The following is a 14,612-nucleotide window of genomic DNA, read 5'->3' on the forward strand; positions in this document are numbered from 1 at the left end:
TCAAAAAAGACAGATATAAGTCCACAATCAGAAGAGCACAGCCAGAGAGGCACAGTTAGAAAGACAGTCTGAAAAGCACAGTCAGAGAGGCACAGTTAGAGAGGCAGTCAGATGATCACAGTCAGAGAGACAGCCCTAAGGCCACAATCAGAAGATATGGAAAGGCAGCCAGGATTGCACAGAGGGGCACAGTCAGTAGAGCACAGCAAGAAGGACACAGTCAGAAAAATACAAACAGAAAAGCAGTCAAAACAGCACAGTAGGAAGAGAGAGTAGAGCACATTTAGAAGGGCACAGTCAGACAGCAAAAAGGACATAGTCAGAGTGGCACAGGCAGAGGGGCACAGTCAGTCAAGCACAGCAAAAAGTACATAGTCAGAAGAATACAAACAGAAAAGTAGTCAAAACAGCAGAGCGGGAAGAGAGCAGTAAGTAAGGCACAGTCAGAGGAGCAGAGTCAAGAAGGCACAGTCAGAACCATCAAAGAAGCTGTCAGAAGGGCACAGTCAGAGGAGACTGTCTAAGAGAGACAAATGTGAGAAATAGTCAGAAATGTTGGTGTCAGGTCTTCACCTTTCTGTTCTTTGAGGTAGTCTGCATTCTCCAGCAACCACAGCTCGGTTTTAATCTGCACCTCCTTGTCGTTCAGGATGTACTGCAGAAATATCGCAGATGCAGTTCTCTGATTATTATTAAGGCTGTGCAAGAGGACCAATAAAATCATATCCACACGTGTTTTTGATGTGTCATACAATATTATATAATACAAAAGAGAAAAGTATTTAATCTGAATACCAAAAACACAGGTCTTACCCAGACCTGTTTAGTTAAGCTGTAAATATCTAACTGTATATCTAAATAACATTATTTAATAACAAACATAAAATAGTTACACTCTAACTTATATAACAAACACTACCCAAAGTTATGAAGTCACCCAAAACTTTTCTGCTCAAACTCCACCCAGGTCTTCATTAGGATGGCAGGCCTGCTTTTGCAGTTAACAGCACACTATGGGAACTTATAAGGAGACATTTTTGACACAATTAAGTTTTGTTCATTTTTATAGTAGACAGAAAGTCATACTGCAGCCCGAGGCACAGTGAGACGTTTGCAGCACCTTAATGAAAACCTGGATGTGGTTTGAGATAAGCTCCTGAGATAAGAGTTTGTGCATTTTAAACCCAAACTTAGAAAAAGTTGGGACAGTATGGAACTTGAAGAAAAAACGATGTTTCTTATATTTAACTTTAGTTTCATTTTATTGCAGAAAAATGAACCCAAGATATTTAAAGTTTTGTCTGCTTATCTTTATTTACTTTTGAGACATGCTACACATTCAAAAACATGATCAATTTAGTGCAATTTAAGGCTAGCATTGATATTGTTTCGAACTTCACAATTACGATTTGGTACAAAAGAAGTTTCCACCAAAGGACGAGCCTCTGTGAAGTAGAGATGGGCAGCAGATCTTAAGTCTGTTTGTTTTGCTTAACTAAAGAACTAAAGATGTGTTTAGATGTGAGAGAAGTGCATTCAGATAAATACTGTATTTTTCGCACTATACCTTCATACACAGATTATAAAACGCATTATTTTAAAATCAAACGAGCATTGGATGTTAATCTACACAGATTTCTCTCCAGAAAACTGTTTATTTGGGTGAGTAAAGCGCTTCCATTTATCTACAGTATGCTTAGATTTCCAGATTTCCACTTAGGCCAGCCAGATAGCGCTACAATGAGGAACCCTGAGTGTTCCAGTAAGCCAGGGCGATATTAGCTAGCGGTTTGTCCCACATAGCTTGTTTTAACAGCGTAAATGGGAAGGTCACAATCAGATATATTTGGTATATAGCGGGTAATGCTAATGCTGCTTCAGCAGTGCTAGCCAGGGTTAGGTATAGCAGGCTACAGGCTGATAATACGCACCTCTGAACGGCGTAAAAGCTAGCACTTAGCGCAGTTAGCAGCTAAAGCAAATACTGCTCCACTCTGGTTTCTCTGTGCTGGAGAACTAAGCTGAAACTCCTCTATAACGCTGTACTTCAGCAGAGTAGCTTTACTGCTAATTAATACCCGACTGGTAAATTTCATACATAAGGAGCACCGGATTATAAGGCGCACTGTAAATTTATGGGGATAGAGTTGGGAATCACAGGGCATCTCACAATAAAATATCATTTTTACTGTGATACTGTGATACTACTATATTTCACAGCATCTATGTTACTGAAGAGAATAAAATACTCCTAAATAAGCAAATACCATAAGTTACGAATTTATTGGTGTCAGTTTCACAGCATTTAACAGCTAATATTCTTCACCGCAGGGTTATTTATTGCATTTACAGAGTTAATGCTCCATTTTAAAAGTTTAAAAAAATGTAATGCTTTTTAAGACCTTTTTAAGACTTCAATAAATATAATTTACGGCCCAAAAATGCTTTTTAAGTAGAAAATAATTAAATATACTGAAAATTAAAACTTAACGTTTCCCATTTGTTATCAATTTTCTTTATCAACTTTGTTACACTGTGATGCAGAACATGTTAGCATGTTAGCTAGCTCTCCACTAACCTTAGTTTTCTCCTCGTTAAAGCTAGCTAATTCACCGCTAACGTTAGTATATTAGCCAGCTTGACGCTACTGTTAACTCTGCTAACCTTAGTTCTCTCCTTAGTAACGTTAGCTAAATCACCGCTAATGTTAGTATGTTAACTAGCTCGCAGCTAATGTTAACGCTGCTAACCTTAGTTCTCTCCCCATTAATGTTAGCTAGCTCGCCACTAATGTTAGCTAGCTCTACGTTTAACTTAGTTCTCTCCCCGCTAATGTTAGCTAGCTCGCCGCTAATGTTAGCTAGCTCTACGCTTAACTTAGTTCTCTCCCCATTAATGTTAGCTAGCTCACCGCTAATGTTAGCTAGCTCTACACTAACCCTAGTTCTCTCCCCAGTAACATTAGCTAGCTCACCGCTGTTAGCTAGCTCTACGCTAGCTACGTTCTCTCCCCAGTAACTCGCAGCTAATGTTAGTTTGTGCTTTCCCACCAGCATTAAACGCACCATCTAAAAATTGTAATACCTACAGCAAATTTACAGTAAATTTAAGACAATTAAGACCTGATTTATTCATTTATTGCAAATGAAAACTAGATGATGTATTGCAATATCAATATTTTGATACTCCAAGTTGTAGTGTAGTGCAGTATCGGTATCAGATACGAAAAAATGGCATTGTGCCACCCCTAGTTTCAGACACAGAGAAATAAATGTTACACTTCTCTAAAAATAATGATCCAATTTCTGCATATTAAAAATGATTTTCAGAATCAGAAGCAGACAGGAACATTACAAAGGTCTATGGATATATAATACTGACTCTTTTTTATTAATCATATATTCATAAAAATGATTAAAATTCACATCACTATTATTCATTTACAGTTAACACTGCTGCTTTACTCACAATAAAGTTTCAATAGGCTTTAAAACACTATTATTAATCATCCTGGTGGAAATAATGGCGGGTCATTGATTGTGTGCAACAACGTATTGCTTCTATTCAAAGTCAGCCTGACCATCCTGAACAGAGGTCATCCATTAGAGTCCACTCAGAACCCATCAAGAGCAGCTGTTTAAATCACGCTTCACCTTCCATTCACCGGCACGGACAATCAGTCAGCTTTCTGAAGGAAATGTCAGGGTGCTCACTTATGCTAATAGGGCTAATCACCAACAAACGCGCAAATCAGGAACAATCGGCACACGCTGGTAAATGCAGGTGGGCAAACGCAGCTCTTCACTCTTCAGCAAATTCACAAATTCACAAATTCACCATCACAGTGTGAAACCTGAGCTCAACTCTATAGCGGAGCTGAGGAAAGAGCTGGAAAGATCTGAGATGTCCAGCCTGGTCTCTTCCATACAGGACAGATTAAAGACAGTAGTGTGTAGGTGACACAGTTCATGCTGCACAGATACAGAAGGATTATATACCAATTATACAGGATAATGCAAAAAACGAAGTTATATAAATGACTAATAAAAAAATATTCAGTTGAAAAACTAGATGCACCTCATGCTCCTATTAGGGCTGCAACTAATTATGATTTTGGCAGCCGACCAACCAGATAATTATTTTTTAAATGACTATTTCTGCCATCTCCTCTCCTCTTTCAGTCTCTCAACCCCAGTTCCAACGCAGGTTTAACCACACACCTGCACACCTGTGAAAGTGTGCAGTTCCCATAGCAAATTATTATATAAATATTGTGACTAAACCAAAGAAACTTGAATATAAAGCTTAAGCTTAATTGCTTAATGTTAATATGAACTGAGAGAGTAAGCAGCCGTAACCCCTCCCACACTGTGTTTCTCTCAACAGCACCTGTCCCCAGTGTGGTATGTTATACACTAAAATTTTAAGTTTGATACAGTTTTATATTAAATACAGGTGTTTATGTTATGGAGGGTAATCATTAGTGGTCTCATTGCTACTGTTAATAAAGGTGAGTCTGGAGCTTTTACTTTCCATCACTGGGTTCAGATCTACAGATATTTTATATGTATTAAATGTCAGTGAATAAACAGGTCATAACAATACCAACGCCCTCCTAAAACTCACCCGATCAATTTCCTCATCATCGATCCCGCTCAGATCCAGTTCACCATTTACTGATGCATCATCTGAAATTCAAAAAGAAGTACAACACTTTAAAACATGCACAAAACTGATTTCATTGTAGCTTGTCATCAGCTTCCAGAGCCCTGAGAGAGCACAACTGGCCTTGCTCTTTCCCCTCATTACTCCAAAGGGTGATGTTGATTGTTCAGCACAAGGGGCCTGTGAGCTAATGTATCGGAACAGAGTCGCTGCGCTTTCCTCCGAGCGCGCTATGATGCTACTCAGCAATGCTGGATCAGCAACAGTTTGGAAAGAGGCGGTGGCTGACACGTGTCTGAGGAGAGTGCTATTTAGCCTAGCTAAATTGGAAGAAAATGGGGAAAAATAACAGTATCTGCCATTTCTGTATCTGAGTGTAAAAGATTATCCTCAGATCATTTTTTTCTGTTTATAAATAAGAGTTAATCTACTGTTACAGTAAAATAAATTATCAGTGTAAGCATTTGTGTCCACACTGCTGTATAACGTGCCTGCACACCAAGCAGAGTCAGATTTCAGCACACTGCCACTTCTTTTATAGCCCCTTTCACACCTGATACTTTGGTTCGGAACCAAACTGAAAAGTCTGAAAGTCCAGACCAAACATAGCAAATGAATTTGGAGACTTGAGAAGGGGAAACTTAGAGCTCAGTAGCTCATTCACTCATAGTAAAACCGGAGAACTGAAGAAGTGAAGAAGTTCTCTTTAACTGAACATAACCTGGAATCGGATTAATCCGCTCTGAAAGAAGACTGCATCACACCCGCCCAGTTTAAAATGACTCTTCTGCATGCTCGGTGCAAATACCCATTCTCACCAGAGAGGGCCCTAAAACTTAGGGACATCAGCTTTAAACTTAAAGAGTAGTTTTGGAAAGAGTCAAATCATTTTTTAGCCAAAAGTGGTTGTTCACTAGATGATGGTGATAAATCTGGCCAAAACTTTTAAAACTGCTGTTTTTCTAACTTGGGAAAAGAGGGCAAATTGCACATTACTGAGGAAATTTCAAGATGAAGACAAACTTCTGATGAGCAATGTACCCACGGTTGTATGTGCATGAGTGTGTGTACACGGTAAAGATAAAAGCATTATTAGGAATTTTTCTACAGCCTGCTTCATTAGGCTCACTTAGCTACTGGCAGGCTTTTACCATTAATTAAAATAAAGGCAGGTGCACAGGCAGACCTTCTGCAAACACACACTGACGCTCTTCTTCCTCCTCGCTTCCCCATGAGCCCCTCATCCCTTCAGACCAGAGCTGAAATAGGCCACAGTCTGGCAGCCTAGCACAGTTTCCTCTGTAAGCCGGACACTGCTGGCACACACAACAAGAAAAACTGACCCAGAAGCACACACACTTGGGCTGTGACCCAAACCAGTCTCTGCTCCCTCATTAGTACTGAGCTAATCAGGGTGAAGCGCTTGTTCTTCTAAATAGGAATTTAAATGAATTCGGACACATTATCATCAGTCTGCTCACCAATCCCATAAACAAGCCAGTGGATGCTTCCTGAGAGGCTGAAGCTCTTCTTTTTGTTTGAATTTTTGGCATTTTTATTTCAGAGAGCCAAAACATAAAGACCAGTGAGCGGAAGTGAACATCCCTGATGACAACTTTATGGGCTCTCTGTCACATGTAAAATGAGTTCTTGTAGTCAGCATGAGACACTTTAATAAGCTGGATGTAGGATTCCAGGATCAGGGGTTTAGAGGTGCTGAGCACTAAACAAACCCAGCCACAAAAATAATAAATGAAATTAAGGAGAGTTCCCTGGAGGGGTGAGTGTCTCATATTAGAAGAAATATAATAATTTTATTCAAATCAGACACTCAAGTTATTATGCACAGGAAAAAGATGCGTTACTTTCACTTTATACATCTTTTCAGCAAACAAACTGTTGGGGGCATATTTTTACAATCAAAATAACCTCCGACGGGGCACCGAGTGGTCCAGCGGTCTAAAACGCTGCCACTATGAGCAGGAGGTCGCAGGTTCGAATCTCCGCTCATGCAGCTTTGCCATCAAGCGGCTGGCGCTCAGAGGGAGCAAAATTGGACCTGCTCCTTCTGGGTGGGTAGTTGGCCCTCTCTCCCCACATCACTCCTAGGGTGATGTGCACAGCACAGAGCTGATGTATCAGAACCGAGCTGCTGTGCTTTTCTCTGAGAGCAGCAGCTCGAAAAGAAGCGGTGGCTGGCTTCACATGTATCGAAGGAAGCATGTGTTAGTTCACCCTCCTGATGAGTTGGGGCATCATTAGTGATAGGGGGAGTCCTAATGAGTGGGTTGGGTAATTGGCCGTGTAAATTAGGAAGAAAATCTCATCATAGCTTTCCTTATTCTGTAACATAATGATCTGAAACACACAGACACCACCACAGCACCACAGCACCACAGCTAGCCAAGGTTCCAATTTAAACAGTTAGTCAGTTTAATAGTGCATTACTAGCTTAATAAATTAAAATAGCATCAGACAATAACAGCATAAAGAATCGGAATCGGCCCCAAAAACCCTGATCGGTCCATCTCTACTTACGATGATATGAAACACGGTTGATTTTATCTGAAAGCGAGGACAAGAAAAAAGACTGACTAAAACCTTCACTGTTATGCTTGTGTGCAGTGAGAAGAAGCAGCTGCTTCTTACTCAACATGAACGACCTGAAGCTGCTCAGCCTCTGTGGTTAGTGCTCACGAGAAACTGATGGTTACAGAGGTGTTTCTGGACGAGGTGCCTGCTCAGCAGTGACAGATCAGCGATAGATCAGCTACTGTTTTCTCCAGAGTGATCTGGTGCTTCAGTCTGGTGAGCTATTTTTAAAAGCAAAACGCTGCAGCACCTCCAACCACCCCCCCCTCTCCTCTTCCCCCAACCATCATATCAGGAACAACCTCTGAACAAACTCCCAGCTACAATGGAAAACACAGCACCCACAACTGTGAGTGAGTGTGTGTGTGTGTGTGTGTGTGTGAGTGTGTGAGTGTGTGAGTGTGTGTGCTGATTATCTGATTATCTGCAGGGTCTGAAGGCCACCAAAGCCTGCCAAGGTTACTGCAGCAGAACTTGTAACTATAGGAGGCGCCTGCAGGGTTTTTCCTGCCTTTCCTCCCCCTTTCCCCTCCATCCTTCTTTTTTCTACACTTCCCCTCTCTTTTTTAACCCCCCCCCCCACCTCCCCCCATCAAACCCCTTTTAAAAAAGCCTGGGGTTTTCTGGCAACGCTTCACAGGTTCTCCATGCTCTGCAAAAAAACCCAGAACTAACCCCACTTCTCCAATCGGTATGCATCTCTCTCGCTCACCCAAACACACTCGACTTTGTTTTTCTGCAGTGTCAGGACATGCAGTTATAGATGGATTGTATGTACATATATACAAAAAAGAACTTTCTTTTTTCTTTCTTTTCTTTTTCATATACAGTTCCCTCCAAAAGTATGGGAACAGTGAAGCCAATCCAACTAATTCTGCTACAGACTGAAAAACAATGGGTTTGACACACTAAATGATGCATATCAGACAAAATATCAGCATTTTAGATTTAATTTCCAGGTATTTACATCTGAATCTGATACACAGTTCATTTTGTCTGAACCCACCATTTTTTCTTGTGAGAAAAAAGTATTAAAATAAATTATTGTCAGGTACCGTCAGTGCTGAATGTCTATGTGTTATTAGTGCAGACTGTGCATTTACAGTTAGTCCGAAAGCTGTCTACGAGTGAAAAACAAGCAGCTGTGAAGCTGAGAGAAGAGAGAAAATCAATCAGAACCATTGCACAAATATTGGCCATAGCCAGAACAAACACTTGGAATGCCCTGAAGAAGAAAGTCGTCACTGGTGTACTAAGTATCAGATGTTGAACAGGTAGACCAAGGAAAACCACAGCAGTTGATGACCAACATTGTGAGTTCTTTAAAAAAAGACCATGAAACAACTGTTAGTGACATCAGCAACAACCTCCAGAGTACAAAAGTACAGAGGCTTCAACAGAAGATGCAAAACACTATTAGCAAAAAGAACAGAAAACCAGACTGGAATTTGCCATAACAAACAACAACAAGCCTGTGGACTCACTATAGGCTGATGAGACAAAGATTAACCTTTACCAATGTGATGGAAAGGCTAAAGAAATAAATAATCTGCTCATGATTTTAAACATACAATGGTTTGGGACTGCATGGCTTTTTTCTGGGACAGGCACTTTAAGCTTAACTGATGAACAAAGTTCTCAGAAGTCCACAGAAATATTTTGCCTTTAAATGTAAAGAAAGATGCAACCAAACTGACTGGGAGTTTCTTTATCTTGCAGCAAGATAATGAAACAAAACCCACTGTCAAAAACTACAACAGAGTTAATCAAGACCAATCTCCAGATTTAAACACTACAAAGCATGCTTTTTATCTGCTCCATTACTTTTTCTCACAAGAAAAACAGATGGGTTCAGTTTAAATGTGCTATCTTCTGAACTGTGTATCAGATCCAGATGTAAATACCTGGAAATAAGAGTTGAAATATTTTTTATTTGGTGGCACATTCAACCCAAATGTTTTCAGTCTACAGCAGAAATAAATGTATTGGTGGGAGTATATTATCCAAATATGCCTATATGAAAATAGTAATGTATAAACATCTGTATATTCATTGATTATATAATAATATTTTTACATTGCAACAGTAAATATAATGTATATTGTGTATATTGTGTGTAATTCGAACAAAAATATAATTATGAAGACAAAAGAAAGACATTAAATAAGATAAAGATGAACAAAATGATGAATAAAACAACGGAAAGCCAATGACAAACAATAAGATGAATACAACAAGACAATAAACAAGACAATGATAACAAACAAGATGTCTTTGAACAAGAAAAAGGCCACAAATAATAAAAAAGAAGACAAACGGACCCCAAACGAGACAAACATCAAGATTAATTTAAAAGAAAAATCTAAGTAAATAACAAAAAGGTGAGCAAGCAGATCAACAAGATGCGGATGAACAAGTCAATAAGAATAAGAGGACGAAAAACAACAAGAAAAGATAAGGTAAGACAATGATAAACATTTTTGTCCTTCTACTGATGTTGCTGGGCCATTTCTGGGTATTCTTATTCACTGTAATGCTACAACATGATTGGCTAATTAGATTACTGCTTCATTAAGCAGGCACGATAGTGTGGACCTATTTTTTCAAGGTTCATAGAAATGTATGAAAACAAACAAACAAACACACACACACACACATACATACATACATACACACAAATACAATTCATTTAGTGCAGAAACCCCCAACTAAATAACAGACCAAGAGAGAGAAAAACAGACCACTCCTCATGTTAGCACCCACCCACACCCACCTCTACAACTAACTTAACTATACTTACACACCATCTGCTTATCCTATGAGACCCTTCTGTGGCTCCTGAGTAGAAGTGCAGGTGTGGTTTGTGTGTGTTGGTGTGGGTGTATGTGTGTGTTGCACATGATGTGGTGGGGTTAAAGGTTAAAAGACATGTGCAGGTGTGTGTGTGCACGTGTGTGTATGAGAGAGAGAGAGAGAGAGAGAGAGAGAGAGGGATCTGACAGAAGGATTAGTAACTGCAATATAAAAAAAACACAGAGCAGAAGATAAAACCACAGAACCCACAGAACAGACAGAACCGAGAGAAGAACGGCAGGTGCTGGAGGAGATAAAATAATGTGAGCTGAAGAGAGGGGGGCCGGAACAGCAGTCATCTCAGCCCACCTGGCCGTTACTCACCTCACTACTACAAAAAGAAAGGGGGAGGGGAGGAAGAGAGAACAGAGAGACGAGAAGAAAGAGTGGAAGATAGAAATTACAGAGGACAGAAGAAACACTACAGAGCAGGACTGAACACACACCTGTCAGCACTGTTCTGACTACAAACACCCACACCAGCACCAACCCTCCCCCAACCCCTCCATCTATTCAGCTCAATTAAGGGCACTCTGCTGGAATGGCAAACAGTGCCACAGGGGGACAGGATACTGTACAGTTAATGTGTGTACATAAATAATAGCAGAATTAATATGCATACATTAAAGATGGGTTCTTAAGAATCTTAAGCATGTCAGGTGTTTTTGGAAATCGCCCACAAAAACCAGAGGCAAACAGGTGTTGGCTCGACACTTAAGGTCCTATCGTACACCCTGCGCAAGGTGCATTACGATGCTCATTGCTATCTTACACCCCGCCTCGTTTAAATAGCAACAGAGCTTATGAATATACAGTATCTACACTGATGGCCGTGGTGGTCTGAAAGTGAGGTGCGTTCAGGTAAATTTCTTGTGAATTGCTATCTTGTCAAGGGAAAACACAGGTGCACCACTGACTGATTAAAACCCTGATAACAGTCAACCATCAGATGTTCATTTCTACCTTGGCAAGACCCAGTGCGCATACAAGCCCACTAGGGGTGGGCAATATGTCCCCGAAATAATATCACATGAAATATCACATATTTCATGCTATTTTTTGCGATAATGATACTCAATCAATCAATCAATTAATCAATCTTTATTTCCACTCGGTAAATACACTGAGGGTAACCCTAACTTTCAATGTAACCGAGCTTACATAAAATTAAAGGGATTAAAAATTATGTTTAAATTATAAAAAACAAGCAAACAATGTAAGATTTAATTAAAACATAGAAAAAAACTAAATAATTCAAATAGGCTAAAATTTAGAGCAATAAAACAAAGAGATAAATATGTCGAATAACAAAATATAAACACAGTTAAAGAAATAAAGGACTAAAATAATATCAATTATAAAAAAGTAAATGATGGAACTAAAATAAATAATAATAGCAAGTAAAAAAAAAATAAATAAATAAAAGGAGGAAATAAATGAAATAAAAAGGTAAAAGGCCAAAAGTAAAAGCAGTAATAAATCAAACAAAATGAATTAAAATTAATAAAATAAATAAAATAAAAGGGCTAAAAGGCAAAACATAAAATTACATAAATAAAAAGACAAAATAATTAAAATAAAGAAAAGAAAACTAAACTAAAACAGGTACAGGCTGTCTGAAGGTGGTTAGATATTAAACATTTAAAATGAGTTTGGCGCTTGGCGAAATGACAAAACACTGAATTTTAAAAAATATTTCAAGAATATAGTACTGCAACAAAAATATATATATTTTTTATTATTACTGCATACATATTGCACACCCCTGAGATATGAAATAGGGACCTCAGTGACACAGTCGCTATGTTTAAAAGGCTGAAAGAGATGTTCTGAACAATCGCTCTTGCTTTGCAAGCCCCTGAGAAATATAGGACATATATATATATATATATATATATATATATATATATATATATATATATATATATATATATATATATATATATATATATATATATATAACAAAGCTGAGGCTTGGGTTATGCACACCAGCCTTTATCCAGTTTCCCATACCACTGTCCTAATAGATAATGCATATTATTATTAAAGACGCTAAAAAAATGAATCTCAGCAAGTTAAATATTCTTAAATCTATTGTAAATATCAGACCTTTTCATTTTTGCACAGTTCTTAAATGCCCTTTCATTCTCATGCTCAGTAACCAGTGGATTCCTTTTACCTCCCTGACCAAAGTCATTTTCACACACAAGCCAAATTTGTTTTGGCAGCTCTTAGAAGGTTAAAGCTTCTTCCATTTTAAAAAGATTAATGCCACTGTTGTCCTGGACACACTCAAGCCTGTAGATATTATCTCTCCCTACCCTGATCTGATCTTATCTATGCCAGAATCTGATACTGGAGCTAAACAGACAGCTCAAGTTCACTGCATATTTAGGTCTTTTTGCTGTGAAGGATTTAATGACAAAATTCCACTTAGAACTAGTAATAAAATGATTTATAGCCTACGGATCATTATCGACTGACATCTAGTCAAAATATAAAACATTTCTATAATTTTACAGACGCTAAAAGCTTAGCAGAACATATTCAGATCTTAATAATGACATTGGCACTGGGCACGGCTTAATATAGATGTTGACTTGCACTACTCAAGAATATTTGAGAATAACACATTGCATGGAGGAAACAGAACAAAGACTATAACATCACTAACCAGACAGCCCTCTCGAGAGTGCATCTTTCAGCATGTACACTAAGTAGCAATTAGCATGGCAACACAGCAGAGTTAATCTTCACAGCTATCCACACAGAACAACAACATTTTACATTTAACCACCACCAAAAAGTATAGCAGCTACAGTCCAAAAACTGAAGTAATCAAGTCCAAAGTAAGTCAGCAGCTCATTTCCAGTTAAGACCCTGAGAAAGTTAACACAGTTCCACATCATTTTTAATGCAGGGAATTCCAAAAAGAAAAGCAAATTTTCCTCTCAAATTTTCCTTGCCCTGAAAGCTGAACAAGCTTTTTATTCTTTGTGGATTTTTTCTTGTTTAAAGTCATATAGTTTGTCTTTTTCTTTTTTGTCTTACTCATCATGTTTATCTTGTCTTGTACAGCGTCTTTTAATTCTCTATGTTCTCTATGTATGTTTATCGACTGGTGATCGGCGCCAAAAACACTCATCAGTCCATCTCTGCTTCAAACATCGAGAACAGCATGCCATCTGAGGTTCTGGGGTGCCCACATGTTTGAAGGTTTCAGAAAGAGAGAGAAAGAGAGAGAGAAAGTGACAGAAAGTGAGAGAAAGTGTGTGAGTGAAAGAGAGAGATATTCTCTAGGTGTAAAGAAGAGAGACGAGCAGAAGGGCCGTTTAAAATGTGACCCGATCTGACCCCTGTGACCTCCCAGGGGAACTCCTCACCCACACACACACACCCACACGTGTGCACACACACCTGCTGCCTATACTGCCCAGAGCAGAGTGCGAGTGTTTGAGCAAGCGAGGGAGAGAGAGAGGGAGTGAAAGAGAGAGAGAGAGAGAGAGAGGGATAGAGACTGAGATCAGGAAAGAGTCCAGAGGGATGAAGAAGCATATTTTTACAATGTGCTGCACATCTACAGAGCTCAGCCTGGAGGAGGAGAAGGAGGAGGAGGAGGAAGAGAAGGGCCTCCTATAACACACACACACACACACACACACTAACACACACACTAACACACACACTAACACACACACTAACACACACACTAACACACACACTAACACACAATAAGGTAATGCAGAAAGAATGGCAGAAATGGGTCATTTAGGGGAAGGCAGAGTGAACAGTCCTGAAATCAACACTTAAGCCCACTGTTCCAATTTAAAGAGACAGTACAGCTTAAAATCATGGGATAACAGTATGTAAATCAATCAAGAAGAAATAATTAAGGTTTTAAATAGTCTTAAATTTACTGTAAATTTGCTGTAAATTTACATTTTTAGAGTTTAGGGGGCACATAATAACATTAGCTGTGCGTTACTGGGGAGAGAATTAGGTGAGAATAGAGATAGCTAACATTAGCTAGCTCGCTGCTAATGTTACTGGGGAGAGAGAGCAAAGGTTAGAATAAAGCTAGCTAACATTAGAAGCGAGCTAGCTAACATTAGCAGCGAGCTAGCTAACTTTACTGGGGAGAGAACTAGGTGAGAATAGAGATAGTTAACATTAGCGGCCAGCTAGCTAATGATACTGGGGAGAGAGAGCTAAGGTTAGCATAGAGCTAGCTAACATTAGCAGCGAGCTAGCTAACATTACCAGGGAGAGAACTAAGGTGAGTGTAGAGCTAGCTAACATTAGCGGCAAGCAATCTGATGTTACTAGGGAGAGAATTAAGGTTAGAATAGAGCAAACTAACTTTAGCAGCGAGCTAGCTAACGTTACCGGGAAGAGAACTAACGTTGCTCTAAATGACAATTTGTGACAATAAATGCTCTAAATGTCCATTTTTTTCATTTGGAATTTGGAAGAAATGTTGTCCGTTGTTTACAGATTGAAAC

At 39.0% G+C, this 14,612-nt stretch overlaps 1 protein-coding gene across 1 annotated transcript in view; it reads right to left on the reverse strand.

The window, feature by feature from the left end:
* The window catches only part of brf1a (BRF1 RNA polymerase III transcription initiation factor subunit a), a 98,688-nt gene that overhangs the window by 24,981 nt on the left and 59,095 nt on the right, over window positions 1-14,612 (reverse strand). Inside the window, exons 13-14 of the mRNA XM_022685091.2 lie at window positions 4,627-4,688; window positions 574-655 (exon numbers count right to left, since the gene is read on the reverse strand). Of these exons, the coding sequence (XP_022540812.2) occupies window positions 574-655; window positions 4,627-4,688 (144 nt within the window). The remainder of the gene's footprint in view (window positions 1-573; window positions 656-4,626; window positions 4,689-14,612) is intronic.

The sequence above is a fragment of the Astyanax mexicanus genome, chromosome 7 (genome assembly GCF_023375975.1).
Source record: "Astyanax mexicanus isolate ESR-SI-001 chromosome 7, AstMex3_surface, whole genome shotgun sequence".
Lineage (NCBI taxonomy): Eukaryota > Metazoa > Chordata > Actinopteri > Characiformes > Acestrorhamphidae > Astyanax > Astyanax mexicanus.